This window comes from Dryobates pubescens, chromosome 8 (assembly GCF_014839835.1).
Source record: "Dryobates pubescens isolate bDryPub1 chromosome 8, bDryPub1.pri, whole genome shotgun sequence".
NCBI classification, from domain to species: domain Eukaryota; kingdom Metazoa; phylum Chordata; class Aves; order Piciformes; family Picidae; genus Dryobates; species Dryobates pubescens.
This window is the reverse complement of record NC_071619.1, coordinates 27,407,776-27,430,829: the sequence shown is the minus strand read 5'-3', so window position 1 is coordinate 27,430,829 and position 23,054 is coordinate 27,407,776. Positions and strand designations below refer to the sequence as shown.

Below are 23,054 nucleotides of genomic sequence, written 5' to 3'. Positions count from 1 at the left end.
AGGGCAGGAGACTGTTATTGTTAGTAAATCAGTTATTGTTTCAGCAAATAAAACCTCGCTCAGAGAGCCCTTCAGATGAGCCTCTGAATCACGACTGTGCATAAACCAGCACAGACAAGCAATTCTGCTGTAGTATAAGACTGTTCCCCAATGAATGATTTGTTGGTGCAGAATGGCTGTTTTTTTCAACATACTGGAAATTGATTTGATCCTCTGAAATGAGTGGCCTTTGTTCTCATTACAGCATACCTCAGAGTTACTAACAAAGATTAAAAAAATGTCCTAAGTTAGCAAAGACTTGCCCCGGTCCAAAAAGAATATGCCAGTGCTCTGAACTACAGTGAATGTGATTAGCATTTGCCAAACTTCCCTGATCTTCAAGGAGGAAGCATCCAATCACCTTTCCTCAGAGGCTTTCAGTCTCTGCAACTACAACTTTTTAATAGGGCACAAAGAAGTAATACAAATATCCCCATCCATATTCCTTGGAAAGTCTTGATCTACACAATTCTCTGCCTGAGAATCTCCCTCCCAGACAGGCAACAGCCTCCTCCTCACAGCCTCGCCAAACCCTTTCTGGACTCGCTCTTAACACACAATACCCACACTTGGTGGTGAATGGTGCCACATCCAGCTGGCAGCCAGTCACTAGTGGTGTCCCCCAGGGATCAGTGCTGGGCCCCATGTTCTTCAATATCTTCACTGATGGTCTGGATGAGGGCATTGAGTCCATCACCAGTAAATTTGCAGACAACACCAAGCTGGGGGCAGGTGTTGAACTGTTAGAGGGTAGGAGAGCTCTGCAGAGGGACCTCGACTGGCTGGACAGATGGACAGAGTCCAACAGCATGAGATTTAACACATCCAAGTGCCAGGTTCTGCACATTGGTCACAACAACCCCATGCAGAGCTGCAGGCTGCGGTAAGAGTGGCTGGAGAGCAGCCAGGCAGAGTGGAACCTGGGGGGTACTGGTCGATGGTAGGCTGAACATGAGCCTGCAGTGTGCTCAGGTGGCCAAGAGGGCCAATGGCATCCTGGCCGCTATCAGGAACAGTGTGGCCAGCAGGAGCAGGGGGGTCATTCTGCCCCTGTATACTGCACTGGTTAGGCCACACCTTGATTACTGTGTCTAATTCTGGGCTCCTCACTTTAGGAAAGATGTTGACTTGCTGGAATGTGTCCAGAGAAGGGCAACAAAGCTGGGGAGGGGTTTGGAACACAAGCCCTATGAGGAGAGACTGAGGGAGCTGGGATTGCTTAGCCTGGAGAAGAGGAGGCTCAGGGGAGACCTTATTGCTCTCTGCAACTACCTGAAGGGAGGCTGTAGCCAGGCGGGGTCTCTTCTCCCAGGCAACCAGCACCAGAACAAGAGGACACAATCTCAAGCTGTGCCAGGGGAAGTTTAGGCTGGATGTTAGGGAGAAATTCTTCATAGAGAGAGTGACTGCCCATTAGAATGGGCTGCCTGGGGAGGTGGTGGAGTCATCAGCATTGAAGGTGTTTAGCAGGAGACTGGATGGGGTGCTTGTTGCCATGGTTTAGTTGATTGGATGGTGTTGGATGATGAGTTGGATGCAATGATCTCGAAGGTCTCTTCCAACCTGGTTTATTCTATTCTATTCTATTCTGTTCTATTCTATTCTATCCTATCCCATCCTATTCTATTCTATCTCAGGATTAAACATGCAATCAAAAGATTTTAATCAGTCTTATATTCTCAGTTTCAGTAAAGTTTTCAGTTTCATCCAACAGCTTCTACAGTTACAAATGAGATTCTTAACTGTGTCCAAAGTAAACCAGAAACACATGGAATCCTGCCAAAAGTCCAAGACCTGTGGTTTTAAATTATTGCATTATCCTTGGAGATAGCACTTAAAATTATACTTAAATTACTGCAAGAAAAAATGCTATATCTGGGAAAAATTGCCAAGAATTCTTGAGATGTTGCTTATACCAGAGCCAAATCTCTCTCCAAAATCTGGAACATGAACTAGTAGAGCGTATTTCATATGCTCAGACAATTATCTGTTGCTAGAGACTTCTGAGACTATTGGAACAGGACAGATTGAAAACATCAGCTGGATTCAGTCCATTTAACTAAGTGTGAAATGCTCCACAGCCCAATACCTACCAGAGTTCTGTTACCCTCCCAGGTTAACTCTTTCACAACAGATGTCTAATAAGCATAAACAAGCAGTAACACCACAAGACTACGTTAGCACAACTTTTTTCAAACAGAAAGTTCCTAAGAGAATGAAACATGAAAAATCAGCTCTCAGTGCAACCAGTTGCTGGTGCTTCATAGACATAACATATAAAGCACTCAGTGCTGGGAAATAAATAAGTCAAGAAAAGTCATCAAAGGTTACATGCTCAGATTTATCTGTGCTTACTTTATTCTTCCTCTAAGGTAATAGCATCACAGAAATCTATCTTATGTCAAATACCTAATATGGACTTTTCTACTAAGCACAGCTACTGACCTGCAGCATCTGAAGATAGCCCTCTTGTGGATCACAAAGCAGCGATGATATTCTGTGATTGTTCCTCATGCATCTCTGGTTGTTGTCTCTTGAGAGAGGGAAAATTTGCCGGATAACTGTCATCCTCCCCAGCGCACTATGCACCAACTCTAATATTTCATTATCAGTGATTTCCTAAGAATGGAGACACAGCCTTTTAAAAACATGCATTTGCCCAAACATTTTATAGTTTCCTCTCACTGTTGGATACAAACAAAACCCAAACCAACCAAAAAAAAAACTATATAGAAGAAAAAGTTACAGATGCACATGATTACTCTATGCCAAATGTTCTTATTTTGTATTCAAAGCAGCACTGACTTTTTTTTACACATCATCTGAAAGAAAATAAACCAGCTTAACATAGCATCATCTATCTCAGCAATACTAAGATACTGAAGAGGTGGTTCTTTACAGAAAAGCACTGAGATGTTCTCAATAAGTTTCTAAGCATAAAACAAGAGCCTTCAATCCAAATATATACAGAAAGAATTTTAGTTTAATAGAAATTCACTACATCCCCAGAACAAAATAACAAATGGATGATGTAGCCATCTTTAGGAAATATGGCCCTTGCACCTAAGAATAATGTCACAAGAAAGTACACTTTTCCCTTAAGAATAGTAGATAACTTCTGCTGACTAATCCTGGTAACGTTTCAAGGAAATCTTTTGAGGTTATCTGTATTTGGGTATAAAAAATAGGAGAAACTTCATGGAAGGGGTTGAAACATTTAGAATGAAAGTTTGTGCACATAGAATAATTTGGGATTAGATACAATGAGATGTCAAGGACAAGCTGCTCTTCTTTCCAGGCTTTGCACTGCCTAAAGCTTCTTCACAGACCTTTCCTTGTTCCAGCCTCCTAATACATCCTGGGACACAGCCTTCGTCTACTACCCTTCTAGCGCAACTGAAGTCAACTCAAATACATGCTATTTGAGTTTTGTGTTGTAAAAAAGCCACAGAACCAAGTCCTCTTCCTTTTGGTTGGTTTTGCTTGTTGGTTTGGTTTGGTTTTTTACCCCAGAATAAACAGTTTGAAAAGTACAAGCTTGACTGATCCTGAAATCATAACAGCAATATAGCTTGTGGTGGCTATTTCTAACCAGGAGTTCACTGCGAGGAAAGACAGGCAGTCAGGTAGCAGCACAGACGACTGTTCACTGCCCTGTGTGCCTCCACTATGGGGAGCAGCTTAACATCTCAGCTCTTCACCATGGCCACCAGTAGCATCTGCAAGCCATATTGCCCATCTGCAGCACACACTGGCTGCACAGCTGGGCCAAGCCATTGATCAGCCTGTACAGGGCTGCTCTCAGCTCCTTGCAGGTTAGGGGGCTGCAAATAATTTGTGTTACTTGCTATACTTACTTGCTCAACAGGGCTGATGCCTTGCGGTGTCTCATCACCAGAAGTGAACTTGGCCCCATAATTTTAACATTCAATTAAAAAAATAAATTGTTTTCTTGCCATTTACTCTATCAAGCTGTGAGTGAAATGACCATGGGGTTATTATAATTACTTGTTACAGTTCACTAGTACTGTAGCTTTGGCTCAATTTAGTTATTCTTTGATGATTTCCCATCATTTTTTAGGAACATGAATTTTTAACTTTGCAGAAAGTGAAATTCATTGCATTAACAACAGACCAACTGGTGTAGCATGAAAACAGAATATCAGAAAATAAATATACTCTTATAGAAGCCAAAGATTTTGAGGCTTAATAGAAAATACTGGATAATACTTGTAGCCTTCCTGGGACACACTGTAGGAGATACACACGTTCTAGCGATCCCACCAGACTGCATCCTTAGACTTCTTTTTTGTGTGTCTGAGGGGTGTTAAAGTCACACAGTGTGTCTGCGCTGTGGTCTAAGGGAGGGGTAATTTTATGGGATAGCCTTAACTCATAACCCCCTAGGCTGCATCCCTTGGCAGGCAAGCTCAGGCTGAGTGGATAGAAATAGAAGGAAAAAGAAGTCACAAATCATCCCAGTTTTCAGTTCAACTCACATCACAAACTCCCCAAATGATTCACTGCCTTTCAAAGCCATCTCATAACCTTTGTCAATGCTTGAACTGAGACACACAAACCTCTGTGTAACAGACCAGAATTGCTTCTTCCATGGGATTTCCTGAAGTAAGGTAGTGGAGATTAAAGTTTTACACACATTATCCCAGGTTCTTCCCACTTTGCTATGGGCACCAAGTGAGTCCTGAACATAAAAGCATAGATACTCTACAGACGAAGAAGAAAAATGGGAGCCTCTGGAGGGAAATTTAGAATCTAAGTTGGGCTATATCTGGCTGTGAAAGTGCCACCTGTTTCTGTGGGGACATATGACAGTAGACAAACCCTTCAATGCCTCAGTTCAGTACATAAACACCAAAGGGAACAAAACTCCTGTATGTTTTCTGCTGCTGGACATCGATACCATAAAAATAATCTATTTCTTTTAGAAATCAGGCTGTTTTTTAGAAAACCAAATACATATTTTAAAAAAAAAAGACTGTTGGGAGAGCTGGGAACAAAAGGTTCTACATTTTTGAGCTGGTGCTCCAAAAGATAAAGGGCCCTTCCATGCCAGTTCATAGGGTGGTACAGCAGCACAGGGCACCTCCAGCAGGTTCAGGAGCGCAAAAGCATGGCCAGGTGCCTCAACTGCAGGGGAGAGCAGGTCACTACCATTGCACAACAGAGCAGCTTGACTGAAGCTTCCCTGGCTGGAAGACTGCACCCCTTCCTCTTGCCTGGCACAGGCAGGCCCACAGATGCATTTCCAGAATGCTCATGGCCCTGGCATAGCATCAAGTGAAACTCTAAATGTCACATGCAGAAAGGTCACCCATGTTCTGACTGTGAGAAATACAGGAGAAAAAAAAAATACCAACAAGGCAAAAAAGCAAAATGAAGGATATCTGGATTGGGCTCATACAGCCATCAGGGTTACAGTTATATATTAAAAAAGTAGTTCTATGCCTTGGAGTCACAGGGGAAAAACCACTTCACACCAACCTTACAATTAAAGTCTGTTAATCTACTTATTTGATTAAAAGCAACACATTTTCTTTCTCACACACAAAATGAAAATTTTCTTTACACTGTGAAACTGACAACTATGCAGATGGATGAATTTCTTCTGAGAGTTTGTTGTTGTTTTTCCTCTAAAGAAATGTCGACTAAATTTACAATCTTGTTCTTGGATCATTACACAGCACAAGACAACACACAATGATTACCATTCACACCATGCGTGAATGCTGTATTATAAGCAGAGGTTATCAGCTGGTTCGGCCAGGCAGTTTTTCTCCTTACAAAATTCCATATCACATGCCCACTTTTTTGGATTTCACGATCCCATGATGTTGCTACTGCATCATCTTAATACAGACCCCTGCTCCTGCTCATTTCAAGGATGTGTTTAAGGAAGGCTAAAGAGTTTAACTCTTTGGCAACTTTAATAATATTTTGTGCTCAGGCTTGAAAATACTGAGTTTTCTTGAATGAGGATGGGGAGAGAGCAGTTTCCCCAGGGATAAAATATGCTCTCTTATCTAAGTGCCCTTATCCTGGATTTTTCCTTTACTGAGGAAAGGAGTTTGACTATTTGAAATATTTCAGGGAGCACTTAGAAGTTTTGGTTGGCAGACATAAGTGTAAGACTAACTATTCACCCAGGCTCCTAGTAGTTCTCACCTCCTGGCTCAACACTGGAAGAATTTGTGGAGTTCATTCATCTATTTATTTAGGGAATTCATTTATCTATTTATTTATCTGCACACAGAGAACTTCAGTGAGTTTGCAGTACCTAGCCATATTGCTCAGGGGAACATTTAAATATGCTCCAGTTTTGTTCGAGTATCATAACACAAATTGCAAAATGAGACAATTATGTTTTGCATTACAATCTCTATTTTCCTAGAGGTGATGACAGCAAATTATAAATTTTAATGACATTAATAATTTAAAGAACCAAAACAGATTTCCAGAAAGCACATCTCTGAGAAAACTGGAGGATTAAACTGAATGGCAACAAGGACAAGGATGCTCATGGAGACAAGCTACAGATTCAGGTGGACCTTTTGAATAAGGATGGATTCTGTTTGTTGGGTTAATGTAATTCCCCTCAGTGCAATATGTACATCTATAAAAAGACATTTGTTCATTTGTTGAAAATCCAGAAAACATCCTTTTTAAAAATGATCATGACAACTTACCCTGTGCACAGATTTATTCAACTTTGATATTATGCTGGCTCCTTTGCATTGCACATGAACAGACATACACATGTATATACATAAATATTAATTCTTTAAAGCCAGGGCACAATCACAGAATCCAGAATGTTAGAGGTTGGAAGAGACCTTTAGAGATCATCAAGTCCAACCTCACTGCCAAAGCACGATCACTTAGAACAGGCCACACAGGAATGCATGCAGGTGTGTTTTGAAAGTCTCCAGAGGAGGAGACCCCACAGCCTCTCTGGGCAGTCTCACCATAAAAAAACATCTCCTTGTGTGACATGGAACCTCCTATATTCTAGCTTTTATTCATTGTTCCTTGTCCTATCACTGTTAACCACTAAAAAGTGACTGGTACCTTCATCTTGACAGCCATCCCTCAGATATTTATAGATGTTGATAAGATCCCCTCTCAGCCTTCTCTTATCAAGACTAAACAACCCCAGGTCTCTCAGTCTCTCTTCATAGGGAAGATATTTAAGTCCTGTGATCACCCTGGTAACTCTCTGTTGGACTCTAGCAGATCCCTGTCTCTCTTGAACTGGAGAGCTCAAAACTGGGCACAGTATTCCAGGTGTGGCCTCAGCAGGGCAGAGTAGATCTCAGCACAGAAAATACATTTTAATACAAGCAAGCACCCAACTCCCACTCTCATTGTGCTCCCACATTATCTAACACTACCTCACTTCTCTTCCTTCAACCTGATGTTCCTAAATACCTTTTCAGGAATGTATTTATAATTTTATTGAATTATCTCTAATTCTGTGTATAAGGACTGCACAGAGTGCCCAGAATTCTTTCTCAGATTGTAGTGAGTGCTTATACAGTAAAAGATCCTCTGATTTAACTAAGTATTGTTCAACAGGAAAGAGGAGTTATCTCACAAAGAAAAAAAGAAACAACAAACAAAACATTATCAAAAGCTGGACAAAACAAAATAGTCACCATGGATTTTAATGTGGACTTCCCTGATAAAACAACTCATTAAAGCTCATCTGACCTTGCTACTAGCTGACTAAGGCTGTTGTTTTTTTTTTTTTTGCAATTTAGCAGCATTAGAATTATGCCAATTCTGAAGCCTGTGAATTTCTTTGTGCAGGATGCAGCTACAGATGCAGTACAGTTTCATGTACATGCATACCTTTCAGGCATATATAAGAAAATGATGCAGTTTTGTGAAAATAAATGAATAAAATAAAATTCTGCGCTGTCAAAAAACAGCCCACAGAAAAGAAGTAAGTTGTTTGGGTTTTTTTTTGACAAGCAGTAAATATAGAGTTCCTGGACTAAAACTGATACTGTAATTGTACACTGTTAAGTTTTGCATTGAAATAAGTCACTTGTTAAATCGTAAGGATTTTTCCACAGTGTGTTCCGTGCAGTTGCTTCCTTGTATTTCTATTAATTCCTTTGTTCCTTTTTTTTCAGTCTGCATTTTCGTGTCATTTGAAGATTTTAGAATCCTTGCCCTAATTACATTTGTGCACTATCATTACAAAGTCCGGGTTTTTTTCAAAACAAAAAAAGGTAGTGCAGAGAAATGAAAAAAAAAAAAAAGAAATAATTACAAATGTATTATATTCTTGTTTAGAAACCCCAACAAAGCAACCCTTTTGGATATTCCATATATAGAGAAAGATTGAGCAGAATTCCAGTCTATCAGACAGTCTTGGTTCTACCCGAGTGAAAATGAAACCATGAAAAATTGCCCATGCTGATGGGCATCAGATGATGCACATATAAAAATAGGAATGTCTAGGGGGAAAGAAGGGAGAGGGAAAGAAGGGAGAGGGAAAGAAGGGAGAGGGAAAGAAGGGAGAGGGAAAGAAGGGAGAGGGAAAGAAGGGAGAGGGAAAGAAGGGAGAGGGAAAGAAGGGAGAGGGAAAGAAGGGCGAGGGAAAGAAGGGAGAGGGAAAGAAGGGAGAGGGAAAGAAGGGAGAGGGAAAGAAGGGAGAGGGAAAGAAGGGAGAGGGAAAGAAGGGAGAGGGAAAGAAGGGAGAGGGAAAGAAGGGAGAGGGAAAGAAGGGAGAGGGAAAGAAGGGAGAGGGAAAGAAAGAAGGGAGAGGGAAGGAAAGAAGGGAGAGGGAAGGAAAGAAGGGAGAGGGAAAGAAGGGAGAGGGAAAGAAGGGAGAGGGAAAGAAGGGAGAGGGAAAGAAGGGAGAGGGAAAGAAGGGAGAGGGAAAGAAGGGAGAGGGAAAGAAGGGAGAGGGAAAGAAGGGAGAGGGAAAGAAGGGAGAGGGAAAGAAGGGAGAGGGAAAGAAGGGAGAGGGAAAGAAGGGAGAGGGAAAGAAGGGAGAGGGAAAGAAGGGAGAGGGAAAGAAGGGAGAGGGAAAGAAGGGAGAGGGAAAGAAGGGAGAGGGAAAGAAGGGAGAGGGAAAGAAGGGAGAGGGAAAGAAGGGAGAGGGAAAGAAGGGAGAGGGAAAGAAGGGAGAGGGAAAGAAGGGAGAGGGAAAGAAGGGAGAGGGAAAGAAGGGAGAGGGAAAGAAGGGAGAGGGAAAGAAGGGAGAGGGAAAGAAGGGAGAGGGAAAGAAGGGAGAGGGAAAGAAGGGAGAGGGAAAGAAGGGAGAGGGAAAGAAGGGAGAGGGAAAGAAGGGAGAGGGAAAGAAGGGAGAGGGAAAGAAGGGAGAGGGAAAGAAGGGAGAGGGAAAGAAGGGAGAGGGAAAGAAGGGAGAGGGAAAGAAGGGAGAGGGAAAGAAGGGAGAGGGAAAGGGATGTTTAAACAAAAGTGAAGAACTCTGAATTCATAAGAGGATCCAAATTCATGTTTCCCCAAGATTATTTTACAAGTCTTGTGCTAAAAACACTGTTCATCATGCATTATCTAACACTTTCCTGCATTCTACCCTTGGGGAAAAAAGTAGGTTGCTGAGATAACTTTTATCTGGCAATCACTAATCTACTTTCTGTTCATTTTCCTCAACCTTTAAAAAAGATTTTGTAGAGGAAAATAAGAAAGAAATTATTTGATGATGATAGCTGAGAAGCCCTCTGATTATCAAATCAAGAGATTGGGTAACTATGGATATATGCTGGGCATGTCTGACAGGGTGAAAGGACAGAAAACAACTATTGGCAGAAGCAATTGAGCTGCAGGATAGACATGGAAACTAAGAAATACATCACACCAGGAGAGAGATAATGGGACACATTCTTATCCTGCAGACAGTGAAATAGGGTGAAATAGAGAGACCTATGAAAACAGCAGAAAAGACAACTGAGCTAGTGTCCAGAAGGGGATTAACAGAAACATGTTTTGACCAAATGCTCTGAAAGGGAAAATGAAAAGAAGAAGGAAAAAAAGTAACAAAACCAAACAAAACATACCCACCCCCACCCCCCAAAACAAACAAACAAACAAAACCCCATCAATAATCTTTTTCTGCACTTTGTTCTGACTGATTAGCTAGGTTCAGTTTGGAAAAGTTTTATTATTTACAGAAGATCTAGAAATTCATCTGCTGGCAGCAATACCAGAATCATTTGGAAAGCATCATCTGTCCAAAAAGGAATAAGGTCAACTGCTGTCTTAAATATTTGACTTGCATTCAAGTGACCTGGATATCATCTTAACGTAGCTCAGAGTTCCCCAAGTTCCTTAGCACTCTGCTTTCTGCGTAAGGCTTCTTGATACTGATTTAATGCATATTTTTGCCAATTTCTAAATCTTTTATCCATTCCTTCTACAGAAATGACAAGACCTTTCTTTCCTGCTTCACTTGTCCCTTCTCCTTAGCTCTAAGAGCTTCTCACAGGTATCTTCAGAGTTAGTTAGAATTTAACCAAATTCCTTACAGCTGCAATTGCTATAGTAGTTTCTCTGTGCTTACTGCCACCAACTTCTCCAAACCAGGATCTTTGCTGTGGACTGAAATGAGAAAATATTCAAAAGCATCATTTTATGTATCTTAGAGTTTAGTTTTATATTTCAATTAAAGCTTACAATAATTTCAACTGTCTTCCAACCACTGAATACTTTATTTCCTACAGCTTCATGATTTTATTTGAGATTTGTTACTGAAACTAGATCTTCACCAATAACAAAAACTGTTCCAATAATGCCAAGTTGATGTCAAACGAAGCAAAATAATTGCTTCTCTTATCTTACAGAGTTTATTTCCAACAAGATAGCTGAGGAGTAAATTTGCTTGTTTTGCAAGATCACAATAATGTTCATTGATACTGGGTTTGATCCACAAGGATTCTAAGTTGCTCCTGCAGACCTTGACCAGCTATACCTCATTTTGTAGACATACCTGAAGTACTTAGCACTTCTCTATATTGAATCTTATCTGGTGCTGTGCCTCAGATTTATTTAAATAAACTGGAGCTACTAAACTGTGTTTTTAGCAGTATGGTTACAATTAATTGTTTCTACAAAGCTAGAATCAACTAAGACAGTAAAAGCATTTAAACCTGACTTATCCATTATCACCTTAAACTTTCCTTTATCTTCTCCTATAATCTAAACTTTTCCTGTTCCTTTTTATGAACCCTTGTATGTCACTATGCACTTCACCCTCATTTCATGATTATTGTGTTACATTTTTACACTCCTCTCCAGCCTTTATTTTTTTTCATCACTTTTTCTTAAGAATTCCTCTCTGATTTCAAGTTGACAGAACTTCACAGCTCTTCTGTTATCCTTTACTTATGCATCTTTCCAAAAGCACTACTAGTTCCCTAAACTTGTAGAACTGGACAATCTTTTTATTTATGTTCATTATCCTTATTCTCTTTATCTCACTTCTTCATCTTATTCACCAGTTCAGGCTACCCTCTCACAATCATTTTTGTACCAGTTATCTTCTGACTTCCTTAGCCTGCTCTTCCTTATCCATTATGCAATCTGAACTGATGGATGCCTTAACTTTTTAAACATGTAGGGAAAATGTTGTTAGTCATAGGAAATTGTGAAGCCTTCTCTGTGTCCCAACATTATCTTTTCAACTGCCAAGGCAATTAAAATCCTCCATTATCTCAGTTTCTGGTCTTTGGGGAATTTCTATCAAAAATGCATTTCCTAAAAAAAGTCTTCCTTGGCATTTGTCTTTTGTGTATTTCCATTCAGCAAGTTTGACCCTCACCATTCCTTAGCTTCAGAGCAAGTGGGTATGGTTTGCACATGCAGTGCTACACAATCCTCTCTTCATCCTTGTATGTTCTCCATAAAATATTATGCAAGTTCACCAGTAGCCTTGGGCATTGTCATACCAAGTCATAAAACTTTGAGTTAAGCTTATGAATAGTCATCAAATTTTGTTGCAGAAGAAATTAAAGGAAAGAAATGAAAACAGTGAAACAATTCATCTGAATTATCAGTCAAATTCAGTACCCACTCCATTTCCATGAAGAGTAGTTGATTGCTTTGTGCAATTTACTAATTCACATGTGAAAATAATGATCTTTATAAATTTGGGATTAGAATTAAATAGATTAATACCAGGAAATAAAGTACCATGTTTAATTTGATTTTTTTTTTTTTGTAGTCCGAATTCCAATTTTGCTGAACAATTCCTTTGCCTTTTCTCTCTGCTTGGAGCATTTTGAACCCACAAAATATCCCACAGAAAGGGACATATAGTTTCTAGTACTATTTATACCCCCAGACCCACTGCTGCTCTTAATGAAAAAGCAGCCACAGAATCCTAAACCATTGTTCCTAGTACAACCACATACAAATTCACTTTCAAGTATTTCTCAAGTGCCTCTCCCACAGACATATGCCCTGGGCAATGCACGGCATTTTCACCAAACAGGCAGAAAAAGAAAAGGGGAAAATGAAAAATATCAGGAGAAACCAAGAGAGATGCTTGATGTCAGGCAACAATGAGAATGAAATGTAAGAGAAAAATAAAAATAAAGTAAAAAACCAACCAAACAAACAAAATCCCCCACAAAATCGAAGGGAGAAAAAGGCAAAAAATAAACACCCCAGAAGGGAGAGCTTCTACAATGCTGCCAGTCATGACACAAGAAGAAATAGCATATACTAGCAAAGCTGGTCACTTCATCAACTCCTAAAGGCATAAACAGCAAAACACCAGAGATCTTCTAACAAATCTTCTTTAGGGTCAAAATTGCTGGTCATTGGCAACTCCCAATGGTAATAAAATGTTTCAGATTATTCTAGAGACAAAGCTAAGCATGGAATAGTCATTATTCGGAATAGTTGTTTCCTTTTGCAAGGATTTATATAGAAATCACAAATATTCTTGCTTCTGAATATCTATGGCATTCAGGTAGACTCTTAAATGAATTTAAGAATGATTTAGTATTTAGAGATGAATAAAAGGGAAGATGATTAAATATACTTTTAAAGGGAGAGAGTGGTTAGAAATACTTCTTTTTTCCCCTTCAAATCTCCACTACTTTTGACAGGTATGCAATTCTGAAACATAAAATGTCTGAAATGAGAAAAGTAGAAATACTTAAATATATATTTTTACAGCAGTAAGGTTTTTATGACTTTGGCTTCAAAGAGGACATATGAGGGTATGATATTGCCTGCAAAGACCCATCCCATTGCATTACCTTATCCTGAAAGATTGGCCATGTAATGCTTCAGCCCTCTAACTCCACACAGTGACTTCAACTCCCAATTCACCACCTTTGTTTTCTAAAGGTAGAACCAAGTCCTTTTGCATCAGCAATGGCATCCAAGCTGAGCAGATAACTCAGCACAAAGACTTAGATACTTGGAATTTAGAAAATGCAGAATCTTAACATTGCAGCTTGGAATTTAAGACCAACTCTTGTATTTCACATAGGTTCATTTCCTGTGTAATAAACTTACCAGCCATACAGTTTAAAGTTAACTCATCAGAAACTTGGTAGTTTTTCTTACCTAACAAAATATGTAGGTGACAGACACACAAGGAAAATATTTTGACAACCAAAGAGAGTAGATTTAATTCAAGTAAGACAACAATAAAATCTTTTCTTGAAATGTGACTGTACTATATAGTACAGTCTATAACAAGGTAAGTTCAAGATTCAGATCCTCATTGGCTTGACGAGAGGTGGGAGACAGTGCAGATTGTGATAAAGTGATCAAGATCAGCACTCTAACCTGTACCAGGCCCTTAAATGGTTCCCTGAAGTTAGAAAGGCCTAAAGGCCCTCTTTACAATCCAATGCTCTTCATATGAGAAATCTCAATGAAAATAATTGTCACTGTGTCCTTTTCATCTGTTGCTCCTTGAGCCACTGTGCCTCTCTCCTTGCAATGGGATAAAGTTACACAGACCATAAGGTGAAGAGAAAAGTATATGATTTTCACTCCGCCTGGGAGTAAAAGAAGTCTGGCTAAGTATTTGGTCCAAGTGTTTGGTTCAATTATATAATGGACTACTTTTGGCTTGCTGCTTATGTGGAATTATTCTACTCTGCCATGGTGAGTCTGCATCTGGAATATTGTGTGCAGTTCTGGGCCCCTCAGTTCAAGAAGGACCACAGGGAACTGCTTGAAAGAGTCCAGTACAAAGCCACAAAGATAATGGAGAGAATGGAACATCTCCCTTATGAGGAAAGGCTGAGGGAGCTGGGTCTCTTTAGCTTCAAGAAGAGGAGATTGAGAGGTGACCTTGGTAATGTTTACAAATACATGAAGAGCATGTGTCAAGAGGACAGAGCCAGTGATAGGACAAGGAGCAATGGGTGCAAGCTGGAGCATAGGATGAATATAAGGAAGAACTTTTTCACTGTAAGGGTGACAAAACACTGGAACAGGCTGCCCAAGGAAGTTGTGGAGTCTCCTTCTCTGAAGACACTCAAAACCCTCCTGGATGTCTTCCGTGTGACCTACTCTAGGTGATCCTGCTCTGACAGGGAGGTTGGACTAGATGATCTTTCGAGGTCCCTTCCAGCCCCTAATGTTCTGTGTGATTCTGTGTACAATTACATCAAAAAGAGCTGATGTGACTGTTAGGAATAAAAGTTAATTCTATTCTGCAAATCACAGCACCAATCAAAAGCCAGTCAAATAATAATATATTTTCCATTAAGTACCCATGCAGTTCTCACTGATACCAGGCAGAAACATGTACATGGAAAGCATGATCAGTCTGTTCTCTTGCTAGCATAGGGATATGCATATTAATAAATAAGAAGCAAGCCATAAGGAACCTCCATCTTTCTACAGATACATCCATGTGGATACTTAGCATATCTTTCCACAGTACCTTTAAGCACACAAAGTTCAATACTCTGCCATTAAGAAGAGAATAATGAAGACATTTCCTTCTGTTTTTGTCATCAAAGTGTTCTCTAATGTTTCATTTCCTTCTATAATTGTCTGTTTCAATTTAATTATATTTTGAGGTATTTATCACTATGTACACTAATGTTTTTCACTAAAAGGTTACACTTCAGGTTTCCACTTTGTTATCATAGCTTCCCTACCCAGTCTCTAGCCATAAATGAGTTAAAAAAAAAAGTTCCAAGAATAAAAACAGACTTGACATCCTGTGTGAAGTGTCTACATATGTATATGTATGCACAAGTTTGTGTACAAGTGCTGAAGGGTTTTGTTAGTGATGTTACAGATTCAGGCTTCATGAAAAGGGGCTTAATATCTGAACAGCAGCAATAAGAAATTCACAAATATAAACAGTGGCTTTTTGGACATCTTGCTCATATTTTGGAGTGGGTCATTACTGCAACTGACAAATCAGGAGGTACTTAAATGTAACAAGGAATAGAAAGAATTTTTAAAGTCTTTAGAAGAAGAAATTTCACTCACTTTTGTTAGCCTCTATTTAATTACAGGTGTCACACAATACAATTCATAGTTGCTATTAAAAGTAGCCTATCCAAATTATTAGCTAGATGCAAAGAAAGGAATGAGAAATTAACAAAGGAAGTGGTTACTAAATTAGAAGTTCTGCATCTATAATTTAAAAATAAGACAGTGAACACAGTTCTTTTAAACTCAGATATTTTGCTATCTCTTAATAAACCACTGTTAAACCCAGAAATACATAAAATAGTTCCATTTATCCTGAACAATCAGTGATTTATAAAGTATTATATATGGTACAACACTTCAAGCTGTCCATTGCTTTTTAAATATGACTCTGCAGTGATTCCCAATGGGGCATCAGGGTACTAAGGTACAATAAATAATCATAGTAGCAGGACAGGATTTGCTGAAAAGGGGAAATATCACATTTAAAAATCTATGCTATCCTGGACCTTGGCCAAAACATCAACAAAGTACTGCAACCCATATGTTGTGTAAATGCATATTCAAACATGTTAAGCCTGCAGCCAGTTCCAGTCATCTTTCCTGTCCTGATATATGAGTGCAGACTTTCGCAGCAGCAAAGGGTGAGATTCTGGCAGAGATACATGCTTCTACATGATATTTCTTTTGCTGTATTCTCTGCTTCCTAAATAGCTAGTGAGGTAAGGTCAACATGAAGGTAAAAATAAAGTCTCCCTGCTTCTGTGAGGTATATTGGGAGATTTATTTTGACCTTTGGGTACTCAACCTGTGCCAATTAAACTGAGACTGACAAGCAATGGCATCATAGTTTGCATCTTGTACCATTTGAAAAGCAAAAATGCTAAGTGTATGCTCAGTTTGGTGTGTCAAAACACATGAAAAAGAAGACAGTGATGAGTGAACGAATCAAGCTATGTTGTCCCTTTTGACTTTCTTACCTCATTTACATAGACCCAATGACTATCCTTTGATGCAAGGTTGGTTTCCACAGCCTACAAAAATAAAAAGAAATATAATAATAAAAATAAATAAAACAAGTGAAACATTCCTGGAAGACCTTACATTTTAAAAACACTGTTGGCATTGTTTCAGTATAGTTCTTTTCACTTCTTCCGCTGCTGGTTCATGGAACAGTATCTTATTGGTGGTAGTCACATTTTTCTGGCTTTAGTATCTAAACCAAAGTACACTGTACCATGAAGATAGTCCCTAGATGTACCACAGCAGCATACTGAAGTAGGGCATACATCAACATGATAACAGATCCTATGATCCTGTGTTCAGTGGAACAGGCAGTTCTTCAGCTTTGACTTGTGTATAATATATCTAATGCATGCTAGAAAGCTGGGTTTTGTTTCAGTATGCCTCCCAAAATATACTTCCTTATATACTTCCTTATTAGAACTCAGTTTAATTGTCAGCTAACCTACTTAATGAAAAAAACCACACTGAGACATGCAGGTAAAGTTCATAGGAATCATCCTCTCTTTATATTTGCATAAGACACAGGAGAAAGTTGGGATTTGCGTGAACACTTTTTCTGGCTTCCTGGTGTTGACCTGGGCAATCACTACATTTTAGAAAGAGACAGTCCATCTCATCAGACAGCATATTGATCCATGCACATATAACCCTCATGGTTCACTAAGATGCTGAAACAGGGGGAGTTTGCTAGCACAAACAGCCCAACTAGTACTGTGGACCTCACAGTAAGGATTTGGCAATATGCACATAAGTTTCTAACTGCACTCTTTGGTTGGAACAAATAAATATAGTTTAATTAAGCAGTATCAAGCACTAAGAGGTATACATTATACTAGAAATAATGATATTCTTAATGTCCTGCTTAAAAAATTAACAGTTATTGTGGATTCATCACACCTAATAAAACAGGACAGTCCCAGTGCACACTTGTATGTCAAGTTTTGAAACTCCCTGCCTTCTACCACCTCATTCTTCTGTGACAATATGACCCCATTTATTAAACAGATACTTTTATCACTGTGTTATACATAGTGTCATGAATAACTGAAATAAACCTGGCTAAAAAAACAACCACCAACCAACAAAACCCAAAAACACATACAGATGAACAAAATACTTCCAATTATTCTCACTTTTTTTTTTTAATCTGGATAATTTCTTCATTCTATTTGTCCTGTATGGCCTCAAATAAAATTGCACCAGTACAGACAGTCTCTGTAGACTGCAGCGCTGGACTGGGTAGGAACATCATCAACCACTTTCCTCTACAGAATGCACTGCATAATAAACCTCTCAGGTATTTACTGTCAGATGGGATGAATCACTTTCTCTCATGACACTGTTTACAGATGACTGTCTCAGAATAAACACCCACAACATATAATGCAACGGTGAAAGATGATGATATCCATCCTTAATATAGGTGAAGGGAGTACTGTTACCCGATCCTAGCCAATAAAAAGAAAACCAAACCAAAACAAACCCAACCCAACCAAAAAAAACCCAAAACAAAACAAAAAAACCACACCAAAAAAACCCCAAACCAAATCAACACCAAAAATTGGCTAAGTTACTTACACCAACATTTTGAACAGTACTTCTAGTTTATACAGTGCTAAAAAAAAAAAACCAACAAAACACAATCACCAACCACCCAAATTTTAAGTTACTTGCCTAAGTGTGCACAAAGCTAAGAGAAAATTGTGGGCTAAACACATCCTTCAATCTATTTCTTTTGTCCACAAGGTCAAGTACTTCATTTAGAGAGACAAACAGCCCAAAAGAGTAATCACAAAGAAGTTAAAAAACAACACAGAAATGGCACAGTATCATAACCAGCAACACAAAGAGAATTATGGAAAATCAACTATCACTGGTGTCACAGCTGATGAGAACCAATAGTAACAATACTTCTGACAAGGTAATTGTCTCCTAAGCGTGCAGTGAAAAATTGCCTCCCTGGGTAATTGTATCCCTTGCATTACTTTTAAACTGGCAGGAGAATTAATCTAACCACCTAAGTGAGGAATTGCAGCTATTCAGAAAGCTAGCAGTAATGAAAATGAGGACAGAAACTTGTAGATTTTCTCCCTATTCACCCCTCTAACATGTTTAGACAAAGCCAAAATAGCCAGGTGCTGTAACATGTAGAGAAAAAGTAAAGCGCTGCCAACATTAGCAAAGCAGAACTAAATAGTGCTCAGGTGCAGAGTTATTGCATTGGCTAAATTTTGTGATTTACCTGCAAGAGTGAGCAATTTGTATGAATAAATGCTATGTCTGGGCAGCTGCAAAAGCCAGGGAATTTGAAATGAATTATTGCAACTCATTCCTCTGGGTTCACATATCTGAGCCAAAGCTTTTAACATGAGGTGCCTAAACCAATGTTGCTAAGAATCCTCAGCATGCTAGACCATTCAGCACCTCCTACCAAAGACAATAGCTGCACTCTAAAAGCCTGAAATGTACTTCATGGTAAGTATGCAAGTTTAAATATCTATAGATACTTAGATATATTTACAGCTGCAATACATAGGATGAAGCACTATTCAAACCTCACTCATGCTGAGAGGAAGCAGAAACTTCTTGCATTTTGTGCTTCAGATTTTGCACCATATTTACAGACTTGCTGTCCTAAAGAATACTAAAGAAAATTAACCACTGAAAGATATATCTTGGAGGTTTCAACCTCCTGATAGCACTGGTGTATCAGAGGTGAATTGCTGGAGGCTAATGGTAGTTAAGAGCTGTGAAGAGCAAGGTCCTGGAGATCTCTGATATCATCAAACAATTGATTTAGAATTCTCAGAATAAATAAGAAATTATACATTCATAGCATAAGGAGTTTTGGAGTTTCTTTCTGTATAAAGAGGAAAAAGTATCAGCACATGGAAAATGATGGTCACCTGCTTTTAATTAGTTGTTAATTATTCAAGCTCTTCAAGATCTTGCCATTTGTATAAACTTGTGTCTTCATCCATTCAAAAAGAAAAACAAATAAAATCTATGTCATCTATTTCATAAATGCACCCTGAATTGAAGTAAGTACCCTAGGAATGTGTGTGATCGCTATGGCTGAGGAAAACCTTTGCCATTTATTGGGACAGAAGTCGTATGTTATGAGTTTCATTGTAGAAAATTATTGTTATGGGTGCAAAATACCCTAGTTATTTATATAATATATATGTACATAGAATCTAGTTGATACTTGGGAGTAATGACTCACAATGCTTCTATCAAACAGAAAATCCCCTTCTGAGATAAAGAGCACACTGGAAGTTAAAGAACATCCATCTTCCCTGTATTTTCTCTTAGGCTGGCAAACAGCTTCTGCAACTTTGGAAAAAAAGAGGAGTTTTTTGAGACTGCATGCCCTTCTTCCTTTCCAAATATATTTCAGTAGCCAAATGTTAAATTGCAGGACAAAAATAAGAGAACATTAATTAACTCGGTGGACCAGTATTAATGACAGCATATAAATGATATTAGCAGAACTGTGTCAGTCTGAGAAGAGGGGAAAGGAAGTACTAAACAGGGAAAAGTGTTTACAATCTCTTAGTAGAATGCATTTGCAGTAGAAATGAGTTAAGGAGACACTAAAAATCAACATACGAGCATTAAGATTTACAACATCTCATCCCAACAATGATAAAGAAAATAAGATGCTTCATGAAAAATGGTTAAAAATATTTTCATAGATATGGCTTTGTTTATGTTTAAATGTATAACTTAAAATAATTTACTGCCAATAATCCATGACAACATTATTTTATTAAAATACATTTGAGAATCGGTTCTTACATTGCCTCTATGAGTAAGTAATTTGTTCATTATTTTATCTACAGTAGTTGCAGGATTAAAACAAGTTAATAAAGTTAGCAATAAATACTGCTATGGTCAGAAATAAAGCAGTTCTGCAGAGAAGAAAAAACACCAAAACCAATACAAACAATCCTTTCTTGACCTTCTCAAAACGTCTCAACTAGAAGCATTTTTAAGTGTGTAATAGCTGGCAAATAACAGGAAACTCTCTTTCCTACAATACCTGGCTCCTTTTCCAGCCTTGGTATGAACAAGAAAAAGCAGAGTGTGTACAAAGGAATGTAGGAATGACTGGCTTGACATAACTTAGAGGTGCTGGCAAGTGTTCAGAGACAGGCAGATTGTGTTCCAGTAACAGCATGGTGTGCAGAAGAGTTTAGGCTTACATGCATCTATGTTAAATTTACAAACCTGTTTCCTTACTGTGTTCCCAGGGGCAGTAGAAATGTCTGGAAACCCCATAACAAACCCTAGGACCCTAGAAGGAAATGTCTTGCAGATGGCAAACACAGATGGTCCTGTTGTGTCTCCATTTTTTGGAAACAAGAGCTGCCTCCCTAAAAATCTATGATGGAGCATATATAGTGTTTGGCTAGGAGGGATATCAAAGTAGTAAAGCACATCCTTTACCTTAATACAGGTAATGATAAAGAGCATAATAGCTTTCTAGAAGGGGGGGGTGGGAGGTGGGGGGGAAAGGGGAGGTGGTTTGTAACTAGGGAGTTCACAATTACAAAATCATTTGGAAAGAGTTTCCCAAGAGATACACAAATAGCACAAACCCAAAGCTGTTGCCAACCAATGACTAATTGTGGCTGGCAATAGAGAACAGATACACCTGCAACATGATGAGTGTTCTGTAGACACATTGGCAGATACACCTGACCATCTCAAGACCACAGCCCCAGGAACCAGGCCCTGTTACAAAGCTCCTCCTACGCAGCTGTCTTACACCTTGCAACCCACTACAGACCCCTGCCAGCCAGCCAGCCTGCAACAGCCAGCCCCCCAGGACTCTTACAGCAAAAAACCAAGCACACAGCAACTTGTGAGCTTCTGAAGAAGAGCAAGACAATTGGTGGTGAGGTTAAGAAATACTCAAGGTCAGATTTACTACCACAAAATAAAGGAAAATAAAGAAACAGATACACCTTTATCACAGTCATATATCACAAACCTCTCATTCTTTGGGATCATTTGTCATCTTCCCCTTGATATTTCTAAATCAAGTGGTATGATAATGACAGATAAATACATTTTTTCGTCTTTTTTTTTTTTTTTAATTCATAATGAAGGTATAAGTAAAGAGGGCCTGAATCTCAGCTTTTTGCAAATCTTTCATAAGGAATCAGTCTCAGCCTTTACAATTCATTACCTCATCTCTTAATATTTGCCACTGAAGATGCTTCAAAAAGAAAAGTTTCCAGATTTTATTATCCCAGTGACTTGATTACAAAGCTAGCTTTTGGTGGTGGTTGTTGTTTCCTTCACATCTTTGAAAAAATTACTCAACTACTCAAAACTCCCCACAAAAACATAAGAAAAAATATTCAGAACCATCTATTACAGTAAAAAGACAACGGGGTGGGGGGAAGAATGTCTCTATTATTTTTATAGCATTTTGTAAGCTGAAGCCCAACTAGCTCCAGCTCCTGACTTTCATGAACTTTTACCTTTTTAATATGCTTCATCCTTTATTTAAATGTCCAGGAAAACATCCTAGGACTCAGCGTACTGTTTTAGATGCAAAAAAAAGAGATACCAACTAAGTTTCCAGTGCTATATATCTGACAGTAATTAATTGGGATAGTATCAAAGTGCACTTGTTTATTTGAGAACCTTTGTGTATGTCTTGAATGTAAATAAGTTAAGACAGCAGATCGGAAGAAGTCAGCTCTGGTAGAGCAGATGGGTAATAGAAAGTCATAGAAAAAAATGTTCACTGTAGTAGTTACTGAGATTCTTGCACTTCATTAGAACCTTTCTTTCCGTTGACTTTTAAAAACAAATACCTCTTGGCCCAGTATGTCCAGAGGAGAAAAATCCTATAATATTTAACAGATTAAAATTAAATAAATTAGCATTACAATAAAGTATTTATAAGTTTAAAAAAAAACAAAAACTCTTTACAGGATCTATACTGTACTAAAGAATATCCCAAACTGGTATCATTTCTAAAGCTTAATAAGTAATGATACAATTAATACAGGAATTAAACTGAAATTTTCCAAGCCACAATACAACATCCCAACTCCAGATGAATCATAGAGTGGCCAAGGTTGGAAGCAACCTTAGAGACCATCTACTGTAACCTCCCCACAGTGGGCAGGGGTGCCTCTCAACTAGATTCAGCTAGATGCATCTACAACCTCCCCGGGCAACCTGTTCCAGAGTCTCACCACCTTTGTACTGAAGATCTTCTTCCTAAGATCCAGTCTAAACCTACTTTACCTCAGCTTCAAACCATTCCCCTTTGACCTATTGCTAGACACCCTTATGAAAAGTCACGCTGCAGCCTTCCTGTAGGATCTCTTCAGGTATTAGAAGAAGAGGAAAAGCTTAGTTGCAGTAAACTGAATCAGGACCGTAAGTTTACTTTTCTCATTTAATATATGTTAATTAAAATTTCTAAATGTCATTTGAAAGTGAAATAGGAAATCCTTCTTTCTCTAAATGGTAAAGTGGGGAAATAAAGAGGTTTTGTAACATACTTCTGCATATAAGAAAATTCAGAGAACCTGACCCTTTCTTACAGA

General features: G+C 38.7%; 1 protein-coding gene across 2 annotated transcripts in view; it reads right to left on the bottom strand.

The window, feature by feature from the left end:
- The window catches only part of GRID1 (glutamate ionotropic receptor delta type subunit 1), a 552,748-nt gene that overhangs the window by 102,061 nt on the left and 427,633 nt on the right, over positions 1–23,054 (bottom strand). For both annotated transcript variants that reach the window (XM_054163347.1, XM_009901703.2), the window contains exons 5-6: positions 16,431–16,484; positions 2,485–2,658 (exon numbers count right to left, since the gene is read on the bottom strand). In XM_054163347.1, the coding sequence (XP_054019322.1) occupies positions 2,485–2,658; positions 16,431–16,484 (228 nt within the window). The remainder of the gene's footprint in view (positions 1–2,484; positions 2,659–16,430; positions 16,485–23,054) is intronic.